The sequence below is a fragment of the Lepidochelys kempii genome, chromosome 21 (genome assembly GCF_965140285.1).
Source record: "Lepidochelys kempii isolate rLepKem1 chromosome 21, rLepKem1.hap1, whole genome shotgun sequence".
In the NCBI taxonomy this organism is placed as follows: Eukaryota; Metazoa; Chordata; order Testudines; family Cheloniidae; genus Lepidochelys; species Lepidochelys kempii.
Window position 1 is genome coordinate 12,517,843 of NC_136400.1, and position 25,026 is coordinate 12,542,868.

Genomic DNA, 25,026 nt, shown 5'->3' on the forward strand with positions numbered 1-25,026 from the left:
ACTGGGCGCTGAGAGGGCGGCGGCGCATGCGCAACGTCGTCGGAGTCTCCGGGAAGGGGGGGGGAGGCTTGCTGGTCTTGTCCCGTCCGCGGCGCCGTCCGTTCCGTGAGTGGCGGTGCGGAGAGCGCTGGGGGGGCGGCGGTAGCGACGCACCCCGATCCCTTCCCCCATCCCCCCCCCCGCCCGTCCCAGTGAGGAGCGAGTCTCCGGCTCTGAGGAGGGGCTGGGTCCGCGCCCCCATCTCCGCCCCGCGGGGGGCTCCGGTAAGTGACTCCCCCGGCCCCCCCTCCCCTCAGCTTGTTGCCCCGGTGACGGGCCCCCTCCCCTCGGGGGGAGCTGCCTCGGCCCCGCTGCCTCCCGCACCCCCCCCCCCAGTCTGCCGCTGCATCCTCCCTCCCGGCCTGTGCCCCCCCCCCGGTCTCCCCTTCAGCTCCTGCCCCCCCCGGCTTCCCCTCCCCCCCCCCCCCGCGCCCAGGCCCCCGGGCAGCTGGAGGCCGCGCTGGCTGCCCCTGGCGGGCTCAGCCCCTCGCTCCTGTGGCAGAGCAGCCTGCAGCTGCCCCAGCCGCCGGGCGTGAGGGGCCTGCCGGCCTCTCGCCGAACAGGGCGCCCGGGTGGGCAGCGGCCTGGCCCGGGCTGCGGGGCTGAGCTCCCAGGGCCGGGGTCACAAGGCGCGTCCCGGGGCGGGCTCCTTTTACTGCCCCCCCCTCGAGCGGCTCCTACGGCCCCCGGCTCGCCCTGTGGGCGGCACCGCCAGCCGGGGGGGACCCAGGTGTCCCGATTTTACAGGGACCGGCCTGATATTTGGGGCTTTGTCTCATGTGGGCGCCCTGGGGCCCCCTGTCCCCATTTTTCACACTTGCTCTCTGGTCATCCTACGGCCAGCGGACGGCCAAATGGGCCGTCTCCTCTGGGTCATCAAGGTGGTCCTTCCCAGTCCAGGCTGAGCCGTGGTGGCGGGGCGCCTGCACTGACCATGTTGTATAGATAAATAGAGGCACGCGCGCGCTCTCCCTTAATAAATTGGTTCGTCTCTGAGGTGCCACAAGTCCTCCTTTTCCTTTTGCGAATACAGACGGACACGGCTGCTACTCTGAAATCTCCCTTTTATCAAACTTCACACATGCATAATTGCATTTGAGTGGGGGACAGTTGTCTGTTTTCCTCCCCCTCCCTTTATCTGCCACCCAATCCCGGCTTTGTCACTGGATGGTTTTCTGGGAAATAGGAACTAGTAGCATAATCAATGGTTTCAGAGTAACAGCCGTGTTAGTCTGTATTCGCAAAAAGAAAAGGAGGCCTTGTGGCACCTTAGAGACTAACCAATTTATTTGAGCATGAGCTTTCGTGAGCTACAGCTCACTTCATCGGATGCATACCGTGGAAACTGCAGCAGACTTTATATATACACAGAGAATATGAAACAATACCTCCTCCCAGCCATTTGGTGCTGGAAATGGCCCAACCTGATGATCACTTTAGATAAGCTATTACCAGCAGGACAGTGGGGTGGGAGGAGGTATTGTTTCATATTCTCTGTGTGTGTATAAAGTCTGCTGCAGTTTCCACGGTATGCATCCGATGAAGTGAGCTGTAGCTCACGAAAGCTCATGCTCAAATAAATTGGTTAGTCTCTAAGGTGCCACAAGTACTCCTTTTCTTTTAGCATAATCAATGTGAGTGATGTAAATGTGCTTACAGTACACAGATACCGGATCGGCACGCTCTTGAAGTGCTGTGTATAGAGAGAATCTGTCCTTTCTAATTCAGATAGTGTCACTTTGAGCTGGTTTTTTTTTTTTTAAAGAAATAACTTCATCAAAAATACAACAAAAGTTCCTCAACAGTCCCTACGTTGCCTGTGTTCTTTGAAGAAAGAGAAGATGTCTAACAGGTCAAATAAAAATAGCTTCTATTATAAGGTCTTTGGGGCCTGCCATTTTTTGTTATCTATAGGGCCATGCACACCTGTGGTGCCTCGGATTTCAGATTTGTCACTTCATTTTTTAGAATTAAAATTTATGGAGCAGTCACTGTAACTTTAATAAAAGTCAGGGTTTCGTGACTGCTCTGGGATTTTGTTTTTTAAATTAAAAATGCCCTGATAAATGAGGGAGCACCAACCACTTATAGCAGCACCCTTGGCCCTGGCATGGAAACCCTAATCCTAGCTCTGTGAGGAGAGGAGGCCCAGGGGGAGTGGAGGTAGGAGGGGGCTGGAGAGAGAGAGCCTGCCTTGCACTCACCAGGGACACAGCGGTGGCTCCTGTGTCCCATGGGGCTGGGCCATGCTCCCTGTTCCAGGTCTTGCGACTTGGTGCATGGAGTCACAGCGCCACTTGCTCTCGTTTGGCCTTGCCTCCACTTCATTGTGATTGGGAGAGAGGCAGCAGGGCCAGATTTGAGTAAGTAGTGCTGCAACGTGCCCAGAGTGGGGAGCTGGGCCCAGCCGCACAGGAGCTGCTGCTGTGGAGTGAGTGTGAGGTGGGCTCCGTATCCAACTCCTCCACCTGGGCCTTCCCTCTGCACCACCCTCCATGCCCCACCCCCCTCGAGCCTCATGGACAAACAGAGAAGTCACAGTATGCATGACTTTTTCTGCACCCTGCCAAACCTGCAGCCCTATAAATGAGATAGTGTCTCTAAATGATACCTCTGTCTTTATCTCTGACTTCTAGGGCTGTGTTCCAGCCATGGGAATTTTGCTCTTTTGGGTTATATTGCCACTAGAAAACCTCAATGAAAATAGGTTTTCGATAGCAGCCATGTTAGTCTGTATCTGCAAAACGAAAAGGAGGACTTGTGGCACCTTAGAGACTAACAAATTTATTTGAGCATAAGCTTTTGTGAGCTCACGAAAGCTTATGCGCAAATAAATTTGTTAGTCTCTAAGGTGCCACAAGTACTCCTTTTTTCAATGAAAACACTGTCTTAAATTGTTCAAAGAGCTTGTATATTTTATATACATTACATTTTACTTATTGTTTCTTACAATAAACAAGCTAGGATCTTGCCCTGAATTTGAACCATAACATGGAATCGGCTAGCTTTTGTGTTTTTCTTAAACTTTATTTTTAATTTAATTTAAGATGTAGATGCAGTATACTTAACCCCCCCCAAAAAAAACAAAACAAAAAAACCCCTCAAGATCATTTTTATTTTTTAAGTTCGTACTTGTTTAGAGGTAATTATCTATCTGGATTTTGGCAGGCTGTTTGTGGAAATGTCTGCTACAGTGGGAGACCCTAATTGCAAAAGTAGCTAAAAATAGCAAATTTGTCTGTCTTCAGCTGCTCCACACATCCATTTAATATTTTGGCTCCTGGTAAGTTTCATAATAAGGGGCTCTGCATGTGACTGACAAACGTAGAGGTACCTTGTTTCTCGAAGTGTAAAAGAAAAAGGCACCCCTGACTGGGAGTCTCGGGGTGGGTTTTTCATGCCTAACAGTTTTACAAGATTAGGAGAATAGATTGGGTGAAGTACAAAACATTTTCAATACTGCCTAAAATGTGGTTTTTGAGGCATAATATTTGTCAAGTTTCCTTCCCTCTTTTTGAATGCTGTTCAAAAACAGGAAGCCTGACTTGTACCTTTTATTTTGTAACCCTCTTCCCTTCAGACTCTCTCATTAACTGATGGTGCCCAGTTTAGACAACTAGTCTATCGTTTTTCTCTCTCTGATAACTTAAATATTAAAACTATATGAAATATTAACTTCAGTCTGGATTCTTAATTCCAGCGTCTAATGTAGTTGAGTGTCAGTTATTTGGTCAGAATTCTTGCTTTCATGTTTTATTGTCATTAATAATGTCAAATGTATTTTTTTCCCCTTTTTTTCCCCCTTTTCTAGTAGCCATGGCAATGACGGGTCCAACACCCTGTTCATCCATGAGTAACCACACCAAGGAGCGAGTTACAATGACAAAAGTGACATTAGAAAACTTCTATAGTAATCTCATAGCACAACATGAAGAACGCGAAATGAGGTAAAAATCCCAGTTGGGAGATGGAAAGTGCGTCTGTGTAGAAGTGAAAGGAAACTAGTGGCATGATTGTTTAACTTGAGGTCCCATTTGAGCAGGTGCTATTTAGTAAATTGTAGCTCAAATTTAACTTACCTTAATGTTACCTTAGGCCTTGCTATTAACTACCTTACTTATCTGAGTTTCTCAAATATGATGTTGATGAGTAAAAATGGTTAGCTAGAGGACATTATTGTAAATTAAAAGAAGATGTTTTTCTGATTCAGAATATCTGCTCTTAAATCCATTATTCCATTGCTGAGCAATTTAAAAAAAAGCCATTTTGTTGAGCATGCTTTGATGAAATCAGTTGAAACATTTTCCTTTCAAACTTAAATCTTGACAATGTGTCTATTTGACTCAATATATCTTAGTGGAAACCCAATTGTATATTTAGCTTAGATTCATTTAAGCAGTAAAGTAAGAGGCCAGTCTCTACAAATACTTACTCTTTCAACTGTTGCTCCTTTTGATTTTTATTCCCTTTTAACATTTCTTGTAGTTTTATGAAGTCATGTGGTTTCAGCTTCATTTTCTGTTACAGTTTATGATGCAGCCCTCTGATAAAGGGAAATTCACTTGTTCAAAGGCGGCAAGCAGCTGCTGTAAAGACTGTAATTTAACATTAACTTGACTAACTCATAGGCGGGAGGAATCTAATAGGCTTCGATAGATGAGATATGATAAATTCCTTAAATATCCTTGGAAACCTGTATTTTCTCTTTGTGGGCCAGATTCTCAGAGGTGCTGAGCACCCTAAACTTCCATCAAATTCAGTGAGACTTCAGTGTGGTGAGCATGTCACAAGAATAGGCCTATAACCAGAATTTTCAGAAAGGCTTCCTGTAAACGCTTAATGTTGGAAAAAGCTTCAACATTGCTTGGTCCTGCTGAGCACTACTGCTGCGGAAATTCACATTTGGTATTTGAGTGGGGTGTTAGAGAGAGATGGTGAGCAAATCGTACTTCCTAGGTGCCTAAATAAGGGGGGAGCAATTTCAGTATACATGATAGAGATGTTGGGCTAAAATGTTATCATACCCCAGCAGTTGCTTAGTGGCATCTGGAGGCTGGAAAAGGATCTTGCAAAGAATGACTTGCATATTGAACAGGAACTCTTCAGTGCATTTGTATAATATGATGCTGAAAAGGCCATCAGGAAGCTCAGAACATAATTAATGTAGGAATTTTTCCTGCAGTGGCCAAAGATAAATCTGAACAACAAAAATAGAGATTACCTTCCTTGAACCAAAAAGGGGGGGAAAAAAGTGGAATTAAGGTTGTAAATGTGTCCATATTTTAAGGGAGAAAACCATTAATATCAGTTTAGGTACAAATATGGCCGCATCTCCAAGGTAGCTGAGCATCTCATAGACATTAATGAATTTATTCTTTCAACACCTCTAGGTAGGTAGGGAATTATATGACCCATTTTACAGAAGGGGAACTGAGGTACAGTGAAACTAAGTGACTTCTCTGGTGTCACACAGGAAGCTAGTGGCAGAGCCAGGATTTGAACTCAGATTTCCTCAGTCCAGGTGTAGCCACCAGACCATCCTTGCATAAAATAAGGCATGTGAAATTTCAGGCAGACTGGTTTAGATGAGCAAAGTTATAGAGGGTGAAGTTGGACTTCTATTGGAAAGGTAAGCTTGAGCTTAAAACTGGAGAGACCAGCATCTTTCCATAACTCTGATTCTTCACACTTCCATATTGAATCCAAATTCCTAGTCCGCTGACTTAGTTCTAGACAACACTTCCAGGTGTTGAAAGTATCTGTGCTTTTTATAGGATTTTCTGAAGAACTAAACAAGAATTTTTTTCATTGCTTTTTTTTTCTTTTTTTTCTTCCAGACAGAAGAAGCTAGAAAAAGTGATGGAAGAGGAAGGTTTAAAAGATGAAGAGGTAATGAACAGAAAACAAGTTTTTTGGTTAGATAATATAAGTAACCCATAGTCATACCTTTAGTAACCTCTCTGATTGGTTCAGTATGATCCAGATGAGAACTTCATTATGGAATCTCATAAACCGTATGGCTTTCTTTTTAAAACAAACACTAGAAGAGAATCAGGAGGTCCGCACATGCCCGAAAGGAAACCGAGTTTCTTCGGTTAAAGAGAACAAGACTTGGTTTGGAAGATTTTGAATCCTTAAAAGTAATAGGCAGAGGAGCATTTGGAGAGGTAAGAACAGAGCAACTGATTACTGAATAAAACTGTAGTAGCATTATAGGGACTGGAATGCTTTTGAAAAGACTTTTTAAAAGATCAGAACAGTGCAATTTGAAGCCAAATGACACAATAATCACTGCTGAATCTTTGTTTAAAGTTTGACATTAAAATGCATCAGACTTTATATGTAGTCAGTGCTAGTTTGTATTAAACAAACAAGCAAAACTCCACATCTTTAAAAGGACCAAAATGCTGGTGAAATGGGCTTGGCTGGCAACCTTGGAAAGCCCCTCTATCTGTAGAACAGATATAACAGTAGCAGTGCCGGTGTGACGCTGCTGTGCCAGTGTGCCTCCATCCTGGCCCTGTAGTAATGGGATGCAGTGATAGCAGAAACTGCATGCCAAAGGGCCTTTAATAATGGGTTTTCATGACATAGAAACTTGCCCACTAAACTGGGTTTTGACCAACCAACTTGTTTCATGTTACAGATTGCCAAATGATATCAAATGGTATCCTCTTTGTTACAGTGATCTGGTGTCCTAGAGGTAGCTGGCTCTGTATCCCATTACCATATCATAAGACAGTTAGTGCTAGTTGTCCTTATAATCTGATTCTGCTTTGCAAAATAGAAGTTAAATGTTTGCTTTTAGGGTATGGTACCCAGAATACTGTAAAAGAAACCTGGAAAAGTTGGGGGGATAAGGATGTGTTTCTGACTCCATATTTTTGCAAAACTTGAAGGTGCGGCTTGTCCAGAAGAAGGACACAGGGCATGTATATGCGATGAAAATACTACGCAAAGCTGACATGCTTGAAAAAGAGCAGGTGATTACTATTAATTTTCAAATAGCAATTCTAGTAGCTCTGCCTCTTTTTAAAATCTTTTTTTTCTGCTCCATTGCAAACTCAGATTCCTGGGGGACAAAAGTGGGCCTATATTTAAAAAAAAAAAAAAAACCAAAAAAACTAAAGAATAATCACTGCAACATATGGTTTAGATTTTGCTAGCTAAAAACTGCTAAGGGGGTGTGGATGGATTTTTTTTTTTGACTTTCCAACCTGCCTTCGATTTGGATACTCAGTTTTCCCTAAAGCGCTTAGAACATTTCAGCCTTATTGTAACTCTTTCTGGAAGACTCTAGAGAAATTACATAACTTTTATGTGGTCATGAGGAAAAATATAGCTTTCACTTAATATATTTCTTTATCTATTTTTATCAGTGATTAGTTAATATGTATGTATTCACATGTTCAAAACAGCATTTAAAAAAAATTCATTGTCTCTGCAACCTTGGTCAATTTCTTGATGAAGGTTTCAGTTGTACTGGCTTTTCACAAGAGGCATGGTGATCAGATATAGAGTGTGACTGAACATTCTGTTTCCATTTGAAAACATGGAGAAGCAAGGTGTAGGAAATTAGCAGTTTTCCTCTAAACAGCAACAGAGGAACACTTGTATTGCAACTGATCATGTTCCTCTTTCTGCATTTTGTGATATTATGTTACCATTTGAAACCAAAGATATGTATGTGAACTCTCAATACAATCTTCAGAGTGCTGGCTTACTGCAAGTCTGATTTCATCCTGATTTAGCATGTCTAATGGATTTAATTGTAAATATCAGTTGCTGGAACTGCATGAATCCTTCAGACTCACTCGCAGGACCTCCAAAGTAGTGGCACTTTTCATATTAATGCCAATCTCTGAATGATTGTATTATATCTTTGATAGCCCTTCTGGGAATATTAGTCTGAACTAATCAGTCCACCTTCGGCACTGGAGTTCATCTAGGAAGCAATGTTTTTGTAGGCAGTAATTCCTGAATTAACTTTTGTCTTTTAAAAGTATTCGTTGAAAAAATAGCATTGCGTTCTTGACCTCTTTGTCTTTGCATAGCAATTTTGAAAGTCAGTGCTTGGTGAGTGGGCCTGCACTGATGTGTTTTGAGACCTGGGTTTGACTCCCAATCTCAGTCATGAAATATCCACGTCTCATCTGCTAGATGTTAACTGTTCTGAACTGTAGTTAGTACCCTTTGTGCATGTTTTAGTTAGTGCTCTTAATATAGCAGATATTTTAACTCAGATAGTAAGTAGTTTATCTTGTATAATAAGCACCTCAAAATCGAATGTGTATTTTCATCATATCTATAATTCAATCAATGTTCTCTTTTCCATGTGAAGGTTAAGGAAGTAACAATATTAGACGTTGAAGTGCTCTGTTTGTCTACAGTCCAGGTATAAAGCAGGTAGCTGTAAGACAAGCTTCTCCATACTACCCTAGCCACAGCTGCACTTCTGACTTGGAGGGGATCCATTTTTTATAGGTATAGTAGGTGTATATATAAATGGTCATCTAGGGTAAAATGGGATTATTTTTCTCCATGAAAATTTGCTGCATAGTTGTATGCAGTGGGTTGAGTTACACGCTACGGTGTTACTCGTCTTTTGTTCCAATGGATGAGGACAAAGACCTCTTTAGGACCTGATCATGCAACCATTCACTACTAGACATAGTGTTCGCTACTGTCAATAGTCCTGCTGACTGCATTTAATTGGACTAATTGTAGTAGCAAACGCTACTTAAGGTGGTGTTTCTAGGATCGAGCCCTTCAATTGCCATTAAAACTAGGGTCATATTGTGAACCCTTTGCTTATATTGGTGAACAGTTACTTACGCAAACATTCCCTTTGCAGTTAGTAGATCTACTGATGTAACTTGATAATTTTTTCAAAGATCCTCAGAACAAAAACGTGTCATTAAGGTTTACAGTTGAAACCTTTGAACATAAAGGATCTTCGGATCTATGCACTGAGGGGTCAGATTGAGTCAGAATCCTAAGGAATTTATTCAGTAGGTACATTCCAAACAAAGCATATGAAAGAATGGCAGTGACCTTTAGTAAGGTTTTCTGCCTGTTCATTCTCAGAAGCATAATTTTTTAAGCTGTTGCAGTCTTCAAAAGTTATAATTGCCTGAAAACCTGTCACACTATTTTAATACGTGAAAATATCCAGTGATGAAAGTATTGAGACGGGCTAGTATTTCCATTCCTCGTGTAGAGACTTGACAGTTGCATATTCAGTCTTTCAATCCCCTCAAAACAGTGTTTGAATTGTGTGTGAAGATAAATGCGTCTAATAAAACATAATAAATGTAATAATTAATCACATGCATACATATACCCTAGGTTGGCCATATTCGTGCGGAGCGGGACATTCTAGTGGAGGCAGACAGTTTGTGGGTTGTGAAAATGTTCTATAGTTTTCAAGATAAGTTAAACCTCTACCTTATCATGGAGTTCCTGCCTGGAGGTAATTACCTGAGATCAAAAGGTCCCTTTCGTTTTGTTCTGTGGCCGTCTTCTGGCTATATAACAAATCTTGTCTGTCTTTGTTACTGGTATTTGTACACGTGTAATTGCTTTACAGTGTTGTCTTGGGTCTGATCCTGCAGGGAACTGAGCCATTCTTAATGTCTGGTGACTTCATTGGGGAATGAGGGTGCTTGGCACCTTACAGGGTCAGGCCCAAAGTTACCTGTCTGTACCATGGGGCTTTTGCATTCATGCTTAGGTACAGATGCTTGCAAACTTGACCTAGATGTTCTGTCAAGCCTTATCTTCACAGTCTGACATCTATCTTCTTAGAACCTTAACAGCTTTCAGTTTTCTAACTCTTTTCTTGTAGTTGGTTTGCATCAGAAACCTCTTGTCTGCAAAGAAGAGCTTTAAAGGTTAACTCTTGAGTGCTGAAACTACTGGAGTTCACTAGCAAGAAGGTTATACTGAAATCTTGCTGGGTTATACGGAAAACATGATTTGACTATTGAAACCAAATGATTGACTTCAGACCTGACATTGTGCAGTAATGCAGTCTGTTCTTGCTAAATGTGTTTCTGGCTGCAGAATTGTTATCTAAGGTCCAGATCTTGTGTGTGGTTGTCCATAGCTAACTTTGGTTTGTGGGACATTTCTATCAGACAGTTCACCTTTTTGCTAATTGGATGTTTTATAACTGAGACAGAAACTCTCAGATAGACTGACACAAAATAAAATGCAGTAGAGGCTTGCTAAATAGCACACAATAGTTTACACGCTCACAAGACAGTCTCTCTTCACTTCTCAGTGACAACTATATAACTGACTATTGTAGTGAGGCTTTTTTATATCCATTACTTTATAACATTATTTGGTATGTTATCAAGTCTTTAATGAAAACTAAACTAAAATTATAATGAACCAACACGCATTTGGCATATCCTTTTAAATTTCATCTACTCGCTAATTCACAGAATCTAGTATTTCAGTGAGTCTCTTGGTGATTAGTACAAATTAGTTTGGGTCTACTGGGTTTCTATAAAATTGGATGTCTTAATACCTGCCACCAACAAATTCCTGTATGTGGCTTTACATCACTAAACAATGTCAAGCTGACATTCTCTGTTAGCGCCAGCTGATGGCCTGTGATCATTCTATTTGTGATGTCACCGAGAGAAGACATTGCGTGGAATCTAGGTTAATTTAAAAATCTAAGATAGTGTACATCTTAAATTTATGTATCTGTATTGTGCTAGCAACCTGAAGCCTCAATCAGGGTACAAACAAACTGGTAGTCATGGTCCCTGCCCCAAAGAACTGGCATTCTATTGAAGCTTTATTTTCATAATCTAATTGCTAAATACTCTTTCAACTGAACAAACTAATGAGCATCAACAGGCTCGACTGTAGCTGAGCGAAGAACTAATTACACTTCTATATGCATTTCTTGGGTGTTTGTGAATCCACAATGTACAAAATATAATTGTTTCATAAAAACTGTCTACATTCACTGAAATGTAAAATGGATGTCTTATTTATTAGCTTTGGTGACATATGTTACTAAGAGGCTAGGGCTTAATTATCAGTTTGTATTTACTTCTGCTGTTTGTGGTGGCTGACTTTTTCTAGGTGATATGATGACACTGTTGATGAAAAAAGACACCCTAACCGAAGAAGAGACTCAGTTTTATATTGCGGAGACTGTGCTAGCCATTGACTCCATTCATCAGCTTGGTTTTATCCATCGGGATATCAAGCCAGATAACCTCCTCTTGGATAGTAAGGTACAAATATATTAACCACTGCATGCAGTGTTGTTGTAGCCATGTCGGTCCCAGGATATGACAGAAACATGGTGAGCGAAGTAATATCTTTTATTGGACCAATTTCTGTTGGGGAGAGTTTCCCCAACAGAAATTGGTCCAACAAAGGATATTACCTTAACAACTAGGTGACGTTTGGGTTAGCAGCAGATATACTGGGTAACTTAGAATTCAGAATGCTATGATAGATGGCACTATCGGTTAGTTAACCTTCAATTTCTTACCCTTGCAGAGGATATTTTCCATTGTCCTGATAGAAGTGAAGCGACCTCAATCTAGTCTTCAGCTGACAGTACCTTATTTACAGAGTGCTCTCCTGTGGCAGTTGTTTGAACTGATCTTGGTGGTTTTCAGTGCTGTTTTAAAGCCATCTTTTGGTTTCATTTCTTCCTCCTTAGTCTAAGACGTTTCCTTTGGGTCTGACATCTGCTTTGCGTGTGTTCACCAAATATTGAGTAGTATGTTTACACCAAGTGTGGGGATGTTGCTGATTCATTAGGCTTCCGGTCTCATTAGCTCTTCTCAAAATCTTTCTCCAGACTGGTCAGGATACCTGTTTACTTGTATGTATTTATAGTAGGTAGTACCCAGGAAGTTGGGGTGTTTCAATACCTTACTACTGCTAAGTAAAATTTTATATTTTTCTACTTACCTTGTCTGGGACAAATTTGCTGGCAAGAAGAATTTACCTACTTCTGTTAATTCCAAACTATAATGAAGTGCTCCGATTGGAGCAGATCTTTACAGAGTCATGCAAGTTTAGGATATAATATGCCATTTTTAGGCTCAAAAAAGAACTTCACATTGAAAGTCATTGCTGCCTTGCACTGTGGATAAGACAAATTCAAGCACTGGGCAGAGTAACATTTTTCTTTGTGGAATATCCTGTGTCTTAGCAAGTCCGCCCATGACTCATCCACTTTCTAACAGAGGAGTAGACAGCACTGCTCCTGGAAACGCTTTGTTCTTATCTGGGGTGGTCAATATTCTCCCTCAAGGGACTATGGGGCTGATCCTGCAAGGGGAAGTGCCTTCAGCTCCCATTAAAGTAAACAGGTATTGGGAACGTTACTGGAAATTGAATCACATCCACTGTGTGGCAGTGCAGAAAATTATCCCTAGGGTTGTTCAATATCTCATACCAGTTGTAGGCTAGAGCAAGATAATAAATATGCTTGGTGTTTTGTCATATGAAATAAATGGGTAAATAACTCTATTCTTTGGGTGGATGTCTTGTATTTCTTCTGCATTTTGGGTCTCCGCATCTCTAGGGCCATGTGAAACTATCAGATTTCGGTCTCTGCACTGGGCTAAAGAAGGCTCACCGAACGGAATTCTACAGGAACTTGAACCACAGTCTTCCGAGTGATTTCAGTAAGTTCTCTGTCATCAGTACCAGCACTTACATTCTCTCCTATGGGAATGGCGTTAGAAATTCCGAAGAGGACTGATTTCAACACAGTGGTGGAAAGCTGCTGTTAGGGATCTAATGAATCCTGCCTGTGTGGAGGGTTTGGGGATAAAAGGGTGAATGGTATATGTGGCACATTAGTCCCTGTTAAACTGCAGCTTCCCTCTTGCTCTTTCTGCACTGTGCACTTCTTTTATTTTTGCTACTTACCAAGATATTTATGTAAATATAAGCATTTACCTTTCCGATAAGCTAGCTCCTTCCTTCCAGTCTCACGTTATCCTTCCCTTGATGTACTACACGGTAGGCTCATTGCATGTACTGTAGCAAGGACTGCTAGCAGATGGCACAGTAGCAGCACACAGGACTAACGTGGCCAGCCCTGCCATAGCACATGTGGAGGCATGGAGATATTTTAACTTTTGGGAATGCACATCCCCAGAATCTAAATCTTTAAAATTGTTTCGCAAGAAGAGCTGGAACATAGCACCAGAATGATAGGAAATTGCAGACTCTCCTGAAGCTAGGTCCTTAGGAAGAAACAGAAAACTTTGTTCACTTCAGTTTCTAGTCAGTTTCCCTCTGCAGCAACACCAATGTAAATGCTTCTGTGCTAGATCTTGATATGATTCTGTAGTTGCTAGCTCCTCTTTCATATATTACTTGAAAAAAAGGAGGCAGTCACTTTCTCTTGGCTATTTCTCCGTGGTGAGGATGTGTGACTAGTAAAGAGGCTTTTGATATATTCACCCCAGTGCTTTTAAAAGAAACAGTTCCTCCTGATCAGAGGCTTTGAGATCCCAATTAACTAACATTTATGGTTAGTAGTCAGGGTCTTGGCTATCTCAAAATAGTTTCATTGAAATGATTGACACCACTGTGAGTCCAATTCCTGGTGAACAGGAGTACACATTACAAAAACCACCAACATAGTTAGTACTAACTGACCCGTTTTTGGCAGTCTGTCTTTGGCCTCTCTGAGCTGTAGAGACTGAACACCCCTCTGTCCTTTACAGATGGTCCCTTCAGATCAGGTTTGAGGCATGATAGGAGGGCAGTGTTGGGAAGCTGGCGCTGCTGCTGCTTCTGCTTTACCTGCTCTGTGGACAGAGAGGACGTCAGTCTCCAGGGCTCTCAATCTGAGAACAGCTTTTCTGAACTGAATTCGCAGAGAAGAGATGGATGCAAAGAAAATGTTGACCTATATTGTCCCTCCTGTTCCTGTGTTGCACAGTAGCTTGAGTGCTTGCGCTGTAAAATACCATAACTTGACCATACCTGACATGCCTGTCATCAGAGATAGGGTTTTACTAAGCAGTTAAGGCCCAAGTACCCAATCTAGGCTTTTTTAACTAGTTGGGCCTATGCTATGTGAGTGACGAAAAGACCCTCAGACATCAATGTCTTTATTTTGCCTTCAGCAAACAAAAGCATATACCGTGTGTGAATAGATTTGTTTGGAACTTTACAGAGAGTAGAGGTTGGGTTGTGATCTCTTTTACATCATTTTAAAGCTGAGCTAACTCTGTTGGATTAATGAGATTTATTCCAGATGTACATGGATGTAAGTGAGATCAGAATCTAATCTTTTAAATGTAGTCATCTTGAAGTGAGTATTTTGTTCCTGGAGTTATAAACTTCTGAAAACATGGATGTCTAATGGAAGTGCTTACAGAATTTTAACTTTAGTGCAAAGAATGCAGCAGTGTCTAGTGCTGGCAGACTGTCAAGTGGCAGGGTCTGGAAGCTACAGATGAGCTAGGAGTAACTCTGTCCCTCTATGTATAACTTCAAGTGGGGCTATTTATCATGGATAAAAAGTGGAAAAGAAAAGCGAAATGAGCAATACTGATGTCTGTGTGTTCTGGTCCTCTTTAGCTTTCCAGAACATGAATTCCAAAAGGAAAGCAGAAACATGGAAGAGAAATAGACGTCAGTTGGTAAGTGCAGTCCCTCTGTCTACAGATGCTCATGGGTGAGCTCTGAGATGCAAGTGGGTTGGCTGATTGATATTAAAAATGACCAGCATTTATACCGTGACACTTTTCAAAACTCTCAGGGCACTTCTCTGAAGTACTGTGAAAGATCTGTGCAGTTGGGCTTTAAAAAAGAAATAACTCTTGTTTGTCCATCTGTAAAATTCTGGTGACTTTTATGCTTAAGATAGAGAACCACCATGGCTTGTTGCTTTTTCTGGTGCAATTATGGCTAAAACTAGCCAAGTTCTTAGCTACTTCCAATATAACATTGCCTCTGGGGAGACTTCTAGCCCATACCCAGACTGTGATGCCTTAAGAGAACTGGACAAAGCAGATTGAGGCACATAGTGGTGATTTTACTGTGCAGATTTCGTAAACAATAAAATCTGCCCAAGTCTAGCTGGATCTGGTAGAGAAACTCAGTGATTAGATTTGCATCTATCACGTGTTACTTGGCAGTGCTGATGCTAGAGATGAACATGAGCCAAGTCTCCAGTGTGAACTAGGGCTATACTGCAATTTGTGTTTAGCCTTTTTGCCTCTTTAGGGGCCGGAGGAACAGCTTCCTACAAAGACTTTTAAACAGTATTATTTATCTCTTTCTTAATCTCACTTGAAATGTTTCTAACAGTCTATCTTCTGTAAGAATAGAGCCGCAGCATTTAAACAGGTTTTATTCCCTTCCCCTACAATAGTGTTTTTTCACTGCTCTCACTTTAATGGTATCTTGATAGCATATGGGATCTTATTTTAAAAAAAAAAGTCATCTTTTAGTTTGAATAAGTTGTCTGTGTGGGTTCTGTTCGAGCCCTCTGGTCCTGTGAAGATTTCTCAGTCACTTGTCTGTCGGGATCTCTCTCAAAATGTGTAACTGAAGCCATTCAATTTCAGGCCTTCTCCACTGTGGGAACTCCAGATTACATCGCTCCTGAAGTCTTCATGCAGACGGGTTACAACAAGCTTTGTGATTGGTGGTCACTTGGGGTCATCATGTACGAGATGTTAATTGGTAAGAAACGAGCAATGCACAAACCTGGAGTATATGTTAAATTCATAGCAGAGTCAAAGTTCACTTTTTCATGGCTTCGTTTATCTTTGCTGGCACACCTTCACACTTAGTGCCCATTTTCACATTAAGCAATTTTCTCCAGTTTGCTGTTCACCTGAATTTTTTTAAACTGCTATCTTGTAACCCAAATGCAGTTATTGCTGTTTTTTCTCCCTGGTGACTTTAAATTAGTTCAATTTAAGCTTTAGTAGCCATAAATTACTCTTTACTTCATTGCAGGAGTGTATTTTCTCTTTTAGGTTATCCCCCTTTCTGTTCTGAGACCCCTCAAGAAACGTATAAGAAAGTGATGAACTGGAAAGAGACTCTGACCTTCCCCCCGGAAGTTCCAATCTCTGAGAAAGCAAAGGATCTTATTCTAAGGTACCAGTCAGTCAATTGCTGCAGCTGACCAAGCTTGTAGTGTGGTGCCACTTGTTACATGTCATGAATTTTCTCATCCTACAAACTGCATGAAACACCTCTCTTACAACTTGCCTAATGAGACAATGGGTGCTTCAAAGTTTAAGGTGATGCATTTGTCGCATTTATGTATTGACTACGAAGGTTGCTAATCAAATATTTTTCTCATCAAATTCATGGTGGTTCACTGTCATTTAAATTGGGAGCCCTTAAAGAACTGCATTAATGGGGGCTCTTGTAAAATGCTTATGTTTGGGAGAACCTCATCTCGTAGCTTTTTTTGCCTCTCACATGTCTTCGTCCCCCATTTCCTGTGCCCCTGAATTCTTCAGAAATTGAATCTCCACTTGAAGGAAACACAGAATGAGAATGTTGAGTTGTATTAACTGGCTGTATGGACCCTTTCTGTTTATATTGGCAAAGGATGTCCTTGAAATAGGCTTACGCTTGTTAGGATAGCAGGTTAGAATTACTGGCTTTCCATCCTATGTATTTAAACACTTCTCATGAGTGATCTAAATTCCTTTGGGAGTTGAATAGTCTATCCAAGCAAACTCCTGTCTGAAATAAGGTTTACCCACTTTGCTTCCATATGATACATATCTGCCTTAAGGCTGTTAACGCCCCATCAGCCTTTATGCGTTCCACAAAAAGCAATCACCAACCCAGAAACATTTTGTCTTTGTCTAAACCAAGGCAAACATACACACTGAAACTCAGACTCAGTTTAGGGAATAAATTCCCTACAAACCTCCTTGGAAGTGTCTCAAACTGTTTTCCAGACCCACCATTGTAATGCAACAGGCAAGTGTCTGACACTATTTGTGTGTAGAGTTTGATTTATAAACCTATTCCGTGCACATTGAGCTGGGCTTGTGAAAGAGAATGTGCAATCATTTTGCTCTTTAGTCTTAACTATGTATATAATGTCTCGGATCGGTTTTTAATCTGGTCTCAATACAAAAGTGAAATGTACATGCTTTTGTGTGTACTGTTGCCCTCTGCTGGTCCTGGATGAAAGGGCATATTATCCTTGAAAGTAAATTCCCTATATTCTATCACAGCCTTAACATTCCTCAGTATGGTTGGTGTGTTACTTTTAAAATAAGAGCTCTTATCGTTATCCTTCCGTTACAATTTCATACATGTAAATACTAGTTTCTGTTTAAAATGACTCACTGTTTCTAAATATAACACTTCACTATTTTCATGCTTCCTTTCACAGATTTTGCTGTGAATGGGAGCACAGAATTGGTGCACCTGGTGTTGAAGAAATCAAGGGTAACCCCTTCTTTGAAGGGGTTGACTGGGAGCATATCAGGTAGGACATTGCCAGACACGTCAGCATCCTTCTAGAAAGCTAGTCCTTGTTTAATTTCCCATCCAGTGGTCTAATTACATTAGACTGTTAGGTTTGTCAGAAGTGCTGGTACAGTAAAAACTTGCCTGTGATGGTAAAATGGGCAGCTCTGACTTGAACACGCAGGGAACCAGGCCTGTGAAATAACCAGGCCTACGTGGCAGCGATGAGGTTCAGATCCTCATCTGACTTCTCTGAGGTTCAAGCATATCCAGATCAAGGCTTTTTTTGTGAGTCCCTATAGAAATGGAATGTATTCATTGCCTGCCTTAAAACCTAATATTGAGAATGTTGCTCTTGGCAGAGAGAGACCTGCTGCAATATCAATAGAAATTAAAAGCATTGATGACACCTCAAACTTTGACGATTTTCCAGAATCAGATATCCTTAAACCAACAGGTAAATATCTCCCCTTCTTGTCACTATTTTACATATAATGATAATGTAGGATTCCTGTTAAAGTAAACTCTGCAAGTCTGGCTTGATAGCAAGTTCGGGATAAGAGTCCTTAATCATCTAATGCTTAGGGGGAATGCTGAATGGTAACTTTTACAAACTGTGGGCCCACTTCTGCAAGTCCTTCATGCACAGAACTTCCACTGATATCACAGGGAGGCAAAAACTTGTGGGAGCAGACTCTGAATTTGCTGCAAATCTAGATGTAAGGGGATTTGAGGGCAGTTTCAGACTTAAACCCACAAACTAAAGCGAAACTCAGAACTGTCAGATCTTTCTCCCTCCCCCTATCTTCCTCACTCGACTAGTGTAATACATTTTGTGGTAGCATTAAAGCCAAAAATCCCTCATGGAAGTGCCATTGATAGCCTTACCTGAGTTTTTCGGATACACGTGTTTTATAAAGAAAATGTTCATCTCTTTTTGTACAAATAAGACTACGATGGTTCCTCTGGTGTTACGCGTGATGACTGCCATGGAAATGTATAGTTGGGACGTGGCAGTGCTTCTCAGGGCACATTTGTGAGACTTAATATGTGTAATTTTATAACGTTCTCTAGTGTCATGGCGAAAATGGCTCTGCTTTAATCAACGAATGATGGTTCCACCATGTGTTTTGTAATGACAGCTTCTATGTCGAGGCCTGTTTGAGCATTTGTTAGCATGTGGATTTTTAACACACAATAGACTGTAATGACTCCCTTTTTTCTAGAACTGAAGAATAAAACTGGGAAACGGTATTTTCCCAACCAGAAGTTGTATAATTTCTTTAAAACTAAAAGGCTGTGTCCAGTGTTCCGTATGATGAGTACAGTTTAATATCTGAAGAAGCTAACACTTGTATCGCTTTGTCTTCCAGTGGCCACAAGTAACCATCCAGAGACAGACTACAAGAACAAAGACTGGGTCTTCATCAATTACACCTACAAACGATTTGAGGGGCTGACAGCCCGAGGGGCAATACCATCCTATATGAAAGCAGGAAAGTAGTGAACTGTGACCTTAGACTATTTCTGAGCCTTGGATCTTGTTTCTCTGTACTGGGTTTATGCCCTTAAAGCAACTTACCTGAGGGCTATGAACTTTTTGAAAAGTTTTTCAGGTCACAGTATATTACACACCATTGTTATTTACTTGGATTTGTTTCTTCTGCTCCATTGAAAACTTCCACGAAACTCTGTCACCTCTGATGCAGGCAGATATTTTTTGCTGCTTCAGGAGCAAGTCTGTCTCTGTTTTCACATTAAATTCCTTGCTAGACTGTTCAGTCCAGTAGAGGAGGAAGAGAGAGAAGAGCGCCTTTACTTTCTAACATCACAAAGCACATGGTATTTACAAAATATTTCACCAGTCCTGCAATGAGTGATATACTCAGTCTGCCAGTTCTGCCAGCACTGTTTTCCTAATGGCTAAGAACTGTAGCACAGAGGAAATAAAGCAATAATTAAAGCTTGAGATAGACAAAACTGTCCAGTAAATTATCTAGTAGATGAACAAAACTTGTATTGCCTTAACCGTAGTGTGTAGTGCTATTTTTTTATAACTCAAAAGCCTCTTTAATAGCATTTTTCAGCTCAATCAGTAGCCTCAAGTTGTGGTGCACTTTACTTTTGGTACTAAGACAATGACCCTCAAGCCATTAAATATTTTTCTAAATTAAAAAATTGTGTAACACTTTGCTTTTTCTGAGCAGTGACAGGAGAAACAGGCCACTCATCCTGGTAGAATTTATTCTGTGGAAGCTAACAATTTCCAGCTGTTGTACTGAAGAACCTCCATGCAAACAAATGACTATTGTAGATTATTAGTAAACTAGCCAATAACAAGAGCTGACCTAGAAAAGGAGTGGGTAAGATGGGGGGGGGCGGGGGCATAGGAAGGGGAGGGAGGGAAATCCGTTTATCCTGATTGATGGTGGGCCTCCTATGTATAATAGGACAGGAGATGGGGTTTTCTGTTCTTGCTGCTGCCATCTCTTGGCCACTTGTAAAATCTGCTGGCCTTGATCAGTTTCAAAGATGATGATGCTAACTTGCTAGTGGCATGGGGTAGTGTCAAGTAGCAAGATATGGCAAAAAGTGTGAAATTCTGCCTAGGGCTCCTCTTACAAACCCTTATTCACAGTGGCCTTCCCATCCTTTACTTAGTATTTCAAAGTTCCTCTCAGTACCATGGCTAAGACATCTGTACCCAGAGTCTTCCAAGGGGGGGTCTGAAACTTCTGGTACATGGGTCCTGCCATGTCTCTATTTGACTAATTATTGCCTAATGTAGATTATGAAAGTGTATTCCTTTATAATCAGGATGCTCTCCATGAGAGCCCCAAAGTGCCTTCCCTTGCCTAAACACCTCTCAGAGCTGTCTAACTGGATCAAACTAATTTGGAGGATTCTTTATCAGCTGAGCTCTTGAGAATTCCTTTCCATGTGCAGGAACACCACTCAGCTATAAAAGAGGTGCAATCAGTGCATTCCTAGTGGCACGTGAAACAAACAGATCCACCCCCCTTGTGGTGCTGGTCTTTAGTGTGTCACTAGATGTTAAATTAATGAGATTTTTAACAAGTGCATATCTGTTTGAACAGTTTAAATTCCTGCTACATTATATTTTTGGTGCTGAACACTAAAAATACCTAGCAGCTAAAAACTACTGTTTTTAAAAGCTAGATCAGTGTGTCAAGATGACCTGGTGGCTATCGTTTGTATATAGCCCTAGCTTTCTAGACTAACAAAGGGAAGAAACTGTGATTGTAATGTAATAATGTTTTTAATGGCTGCATTAGGGAATATTCCACTAAATGTCTTTTGGATTAAAGTGTCACAGGGTAAATGTTGAATGAAGGAGTAATTTGAGTGCAAATACTGTACATAACAGGCTGATTAAGAGTGTGGGTGACAACTTGTTAACATCCTCTCCCTAAGTGCCGTAGCTATGAGACCGTCCAGAAACCCTGAATCTGCGTTGTTGTATTTCTGCGTAGTAGGAATTGGTTCAGTGCATTGCTGTAAGCAGCTTAAATGCTAAATTCTGCCAATCCTAAATTCAAGAGTAGTTTTTACTCTGACAGTAGTGATCTTTGGGCCCATGGGATTATTCATAGGACTACTTAAGCAAAGTAAAATAAAGATCAGGGGCTTTATTTGCTAGCCAGCAAAGCATTCTTTTATATTACTTAGTTTTTTTTGTTTTTGTTTTTAAATCAAGGACTGATTATTACATTTTAGATGTGGTAAAATTGCTCTGTCACCCACATTTGAAAACGTTGCCTTATAAGCCATTGGAAAGTGAAGAGCTCTTGGCATTTTTAACTATTGAAAATTGTTTTACAATTCTTGCTTTCTTAAAATGTGAAGATCAAAACCCTTTTGAAGCTGTTCTGGTTTCGGAGTAAAAGGTTTTGAGACAGCAGATGCATTGTTAACCCTTTAATAAAAGGGACTGGTGTTTTTATAAATACCAAAGAACAAGGGAGAGAGCTATACAATTATAGTTTGTAGGGGTTCACTGTGAAAGTCTATAAACAATACCTTGTTATGTAAATCTCTAGTGCGCATGTGATTTTCTGAATGCCTTCTGACCCCACACTCAGATTCTCCAGTTGGGTGTTGTATATTATTGTCCTTGAGTTAAAAAGTGGAGAACTTCAAAGGCACAAGTGGCTCTTACGAACCTAACTTCTTTCAACTTTCAGTGGGAATTAAGTGCCTTTGAAAATCTTCCCCTACATGTGAAACCTGTCAGTCATCCCTTCTAAGTGGTAATTTTTCCTTTACAACAGAGCCTGCCTTTTCCTACAGGTATTTGTTTATCAACACTAGAAAAACAGTACTGTGTATTATTTCCAGGATCCACACTTCACTGCTATCAGAATAAGATTTTTGTACTTTTTTTCTAGATATGCTTGCCAAACATTTTTATTAAGTTAATAAGTTACCAGCTTGTGTATGTTCTCATTAGCTGATAAATGGAGGTAATTAGGAATGCCTTGTGGTTTTTTGTTTAAAGCTGCAAACCGGTGAAGGTTGCAAGGAGTGGGTCTGGTTCTTTTCCAGCTAGACCTGCAGGAGAAACTAATTCTAATCTTAACCTTCCTAATGGATGTGACCGTAAATTATGCTGCCAGTTCCTCTCTTCATACTCTACCTAGCACAAAACTGCACTTAGGTGTCACTTACTATCACTGTGCCCTGACTCTGCCTTAAACTGTCCGTTGAAAAAGCGTTCTGTAAATACATGATGCTGTTACTAAAGCACATTGTAAAATTTGGCAAATCTGTTGTGTGTGATGCTGGGGTCTCAGCAAGGGGAAACCCAATTTATTTTTATGGAATGATCTTTACATTCTGCTGAGCTGTGTAAATAAATAAATCCTCTTCAGTCACTGTAGATTTGCTGCTATGTTTTGTTTTTGCAAAGGGGAATGTCTCTCGCTGATATTTACACTTTTTTATATGCAAAATAGCAATTACTTTGAAAGTAGGGTCCTTCACCTAGGCACGTTGGCTTAGACATTGACTTTGACATTTTAGCCCCTTAGACTACAACAACTCTGGATTTGATGATGGAAGTGTCTTGGGTTTTTTTTAAAATAGACTTGAGGATTGTTTCCTTAGGTGCGTTCTACTTTTGCCCAAATGAATAAGATGTTGCAGGTGAAAGAAATATGGTCTTTCAGCATAAGAGATTATAATAAACCCTGGTACTAGGCTGATGGGAAGACAAAAGACATGACCATGAGATCATGTAGCTGTGTGATGGGGGTGTACAAATCCCACACTGGGCAACATGGGGTTAAGGGATTATTTGGGTTTAGTTACTGCCCCCCACACACCTGCAGCAAATGCTCCATCTGCTGGAGGAATTAAGACAGGGAATTAGCTCATTTGGGTGGCAGAGCTGGAGGTGAGCAGCTTTGCAGGCTACAGATCCAGCAGTGCTGAGCAGAGGAAGCCTAAGGGAAGAGAGGAGCAACCCCAGAGACAACCAGCGAGGGAAGTATCCTGTGGACCTTGGACATTGGTAACCCCCTCTTATTGTGGTTTGGGTTTCCCCACCAGGGAAAGTCTCGGACTAAGATGATGTGGGGGGAGAGGGGAAGAGGCCCACAAAGGACCCCCTTAAGCAGCCTTGGTTGCCAGACCACTGGTAGCCCAAAGTTCCCTGGGTGGAATGGGAAAGCCTGGGGTCCCCTCTCCACAAACCCCTTGGCAGTCAGGAGTTGTGGCTGTGAGCACTAGACCATGCTCCCCAACCAGACCCTGAGTGAGGATTGTTACAAGCTGCTTTGGTGAGGAGCATGTGATGATCCTGATTTGTTAAGGTTCTGGGCCAGATTGCCAGCGTAAATCAGAATACTTCTGCTGACTTCAATGGAGCTCTGTCAGTTCACACCAGCTGAGGATGGGGCCTATTATTACTGTAAGGGGAAAGTGTAGGGTTTATTGTTGCTGTTGGGTGGGGCTGGGTATCGAGAAGTGGTTTGATGTGCTGTGTGGAGACAGGAATAGGGAGTGAGGGATGACCTGAAGGAGGCTCTGGTGGCGTGAGTGAAGATTAGACTCCTTTCCTACCACACTGTGGCCTGCCACAGCCAGCTGGCAGTTCAGACCTCAACACAAGTTTTTGTTCAGTCTGCTTTTGAGCACAGGATCAGTCTTGCCAAAGCACACAGCCCTGGGCCAATATCTGATCATCACTTACAGCTGTAATTCCACTTAATAGGGCTTGGGATTCCTAAAGATCTGTTTGTTTACAAAGGCTGTAACCCCAGCTCAAGTTGCAATCAGCTAGAATGCAGTAGGTGGGTGAATTGTCACTGGAGCTAACTTAGAACTGTGCTTTAGATTCTTTTAATTTTTTTACAGATGATCTAGAACTTAAAATACCTTCTTAGCCCATGAGGGCCAGCTTAAATGCAGAGCGGTTACTAAGTGATGGTAGGTATTCTCTGCTCTTACTGGGTCTAATTAAAGATGGCTTCAGGGCCACATTTGCCTGTTTATTTGTACAAATCACTCCTAGTCCCAGAAACCTGGTGGCATTTATCAAGGGGTAGCAGTAATGTGGGTCTCTTTCCCAGGCTGCTTTGCCACTATTGAAATTACCGAGTGGTAAAATTAAACTCTGGACTTGCTGTGACTCTTGCTTCTTTGTGGAAGCTTCCATAATTGCCATCGACTTGATAAGCAGCTGCTCGCTCTTCAGCCTAGGAACCTATAAATGGGCATATCTTTGACTCCCTTAGATCACCCACCATGTCAGAGCATGGACGGAATTCAGGTCACCTGTTTCCCAATCCAGTGTCTCTTCCAGTGGGCTGATACCTGCCCCTATCCAGTGCTGAGAGCTCACTCAATGTGCTTAGAGATCCTCAGCTAGAAGGGGCTACAGAAACGAGGACTGTTCAGGTAGCCTTTTGTAGCTCAAGGTTTGGGTCAGAAGCTGGTCCTGGTTCCATCTTAAGTTCTAAGGCACTCTTAGGAATGAATGAACACACATTCCCTCCCCCTGCCTGTCCCAAATTAAAAAGAAAATTCAACGAATCGGATTTGTGTGGAACTCATGGGGCTTTTGTTTTACAGTGACAGAAATTATTGCTCATGAAGATGAAGACCCTCAAGCCTTCCAAGCACTGTTCGAGCTACCCCACGCAGCCAACAGCCTTCAGTGCTGGCCTCCACCATACCCAGCCAGAGGGATCTCGGGCAATGGCTGATGATTATGCCAAACGGTTACAGTCTTGTACACAAGAGGCAGCCAACAGCACTGAAACTGCTGAAGAGTGAGTAAAATCTATCCTACTCCATTGTAATAACTCCCCTTCTCGACTGTGCAGTACCCTTATTTTTCCCCCAGGCTACACTTAACAGCAACAAAACAGCTGTAGACAAGTTGAGTGTTGCTACCTGTCTAGATCTAGTGTTTTGAAACCTTTTAGTAACCACAGGCTGGCACAATGCCTTGACAATGGTTAGACAACTCCCTGCTCCCCTTGTTTTATACTCTATAAA

General features: G+C 41.7%; 1 protein-coding gene across 3 annotated transcripts; it reads left to right on the forward strand.

Annotated features, from left to right (window-relative positions):
* Positions 1 to 24,797, forward strand: STK38 (serine/threonine kinase 38). Of its 3 annotated transcripts, none has more exons than XM_073319560.2 (16): positions 1 to 263; positions 3,851 to 3,986; positions 5,877 to 5,928; positions 6,084 to 6,206; positions 6,939 to 7,022; positions 9,388 to 9,511; positions 11,146 to 11,300; positions 12,611 to 12,713; positions 14,629 to 14,690; positions 15,621 to 15,738; positions 16,038 to 16,161; positions 17,426 to 17,521; positions 17,865 to 17,959; positions 18,876 to 23,035; positions 23,881 to 23,952; positions 24,598 to 24,797. In XM_073319560.2, the coding sequence occupies exons 2-14, from the start codon at positions 3,856 to 3,858 to the stop codon at positions 19,004 to 19,006; spliced, it is 1,398 nt and encodes a 465-aa protein (XP_073175661.1). In that variant the 5' UTR covers positions 1 to 263; positions 3,851 to 3,855; the 3' UTR covers positions 19,007 to 23,035; positions 23,881 to 23,952; positions 24,598 to 24,797. The 3 variants fall into 3 exon arrangements, with proteins under 3 accessions (XP_073175661.1, XP_078705899.1, XP_078705900.1); XM_078849773.1 differs by having other exon boundaries at positions 18,876 to 19,344; XM_078849774.1 differs by having other exon boundaries at positions 3,854 to 3,986.
* The last annotated feature ends 229 nt before the right edge of the window (positions 24,798 to 25,026 follow it).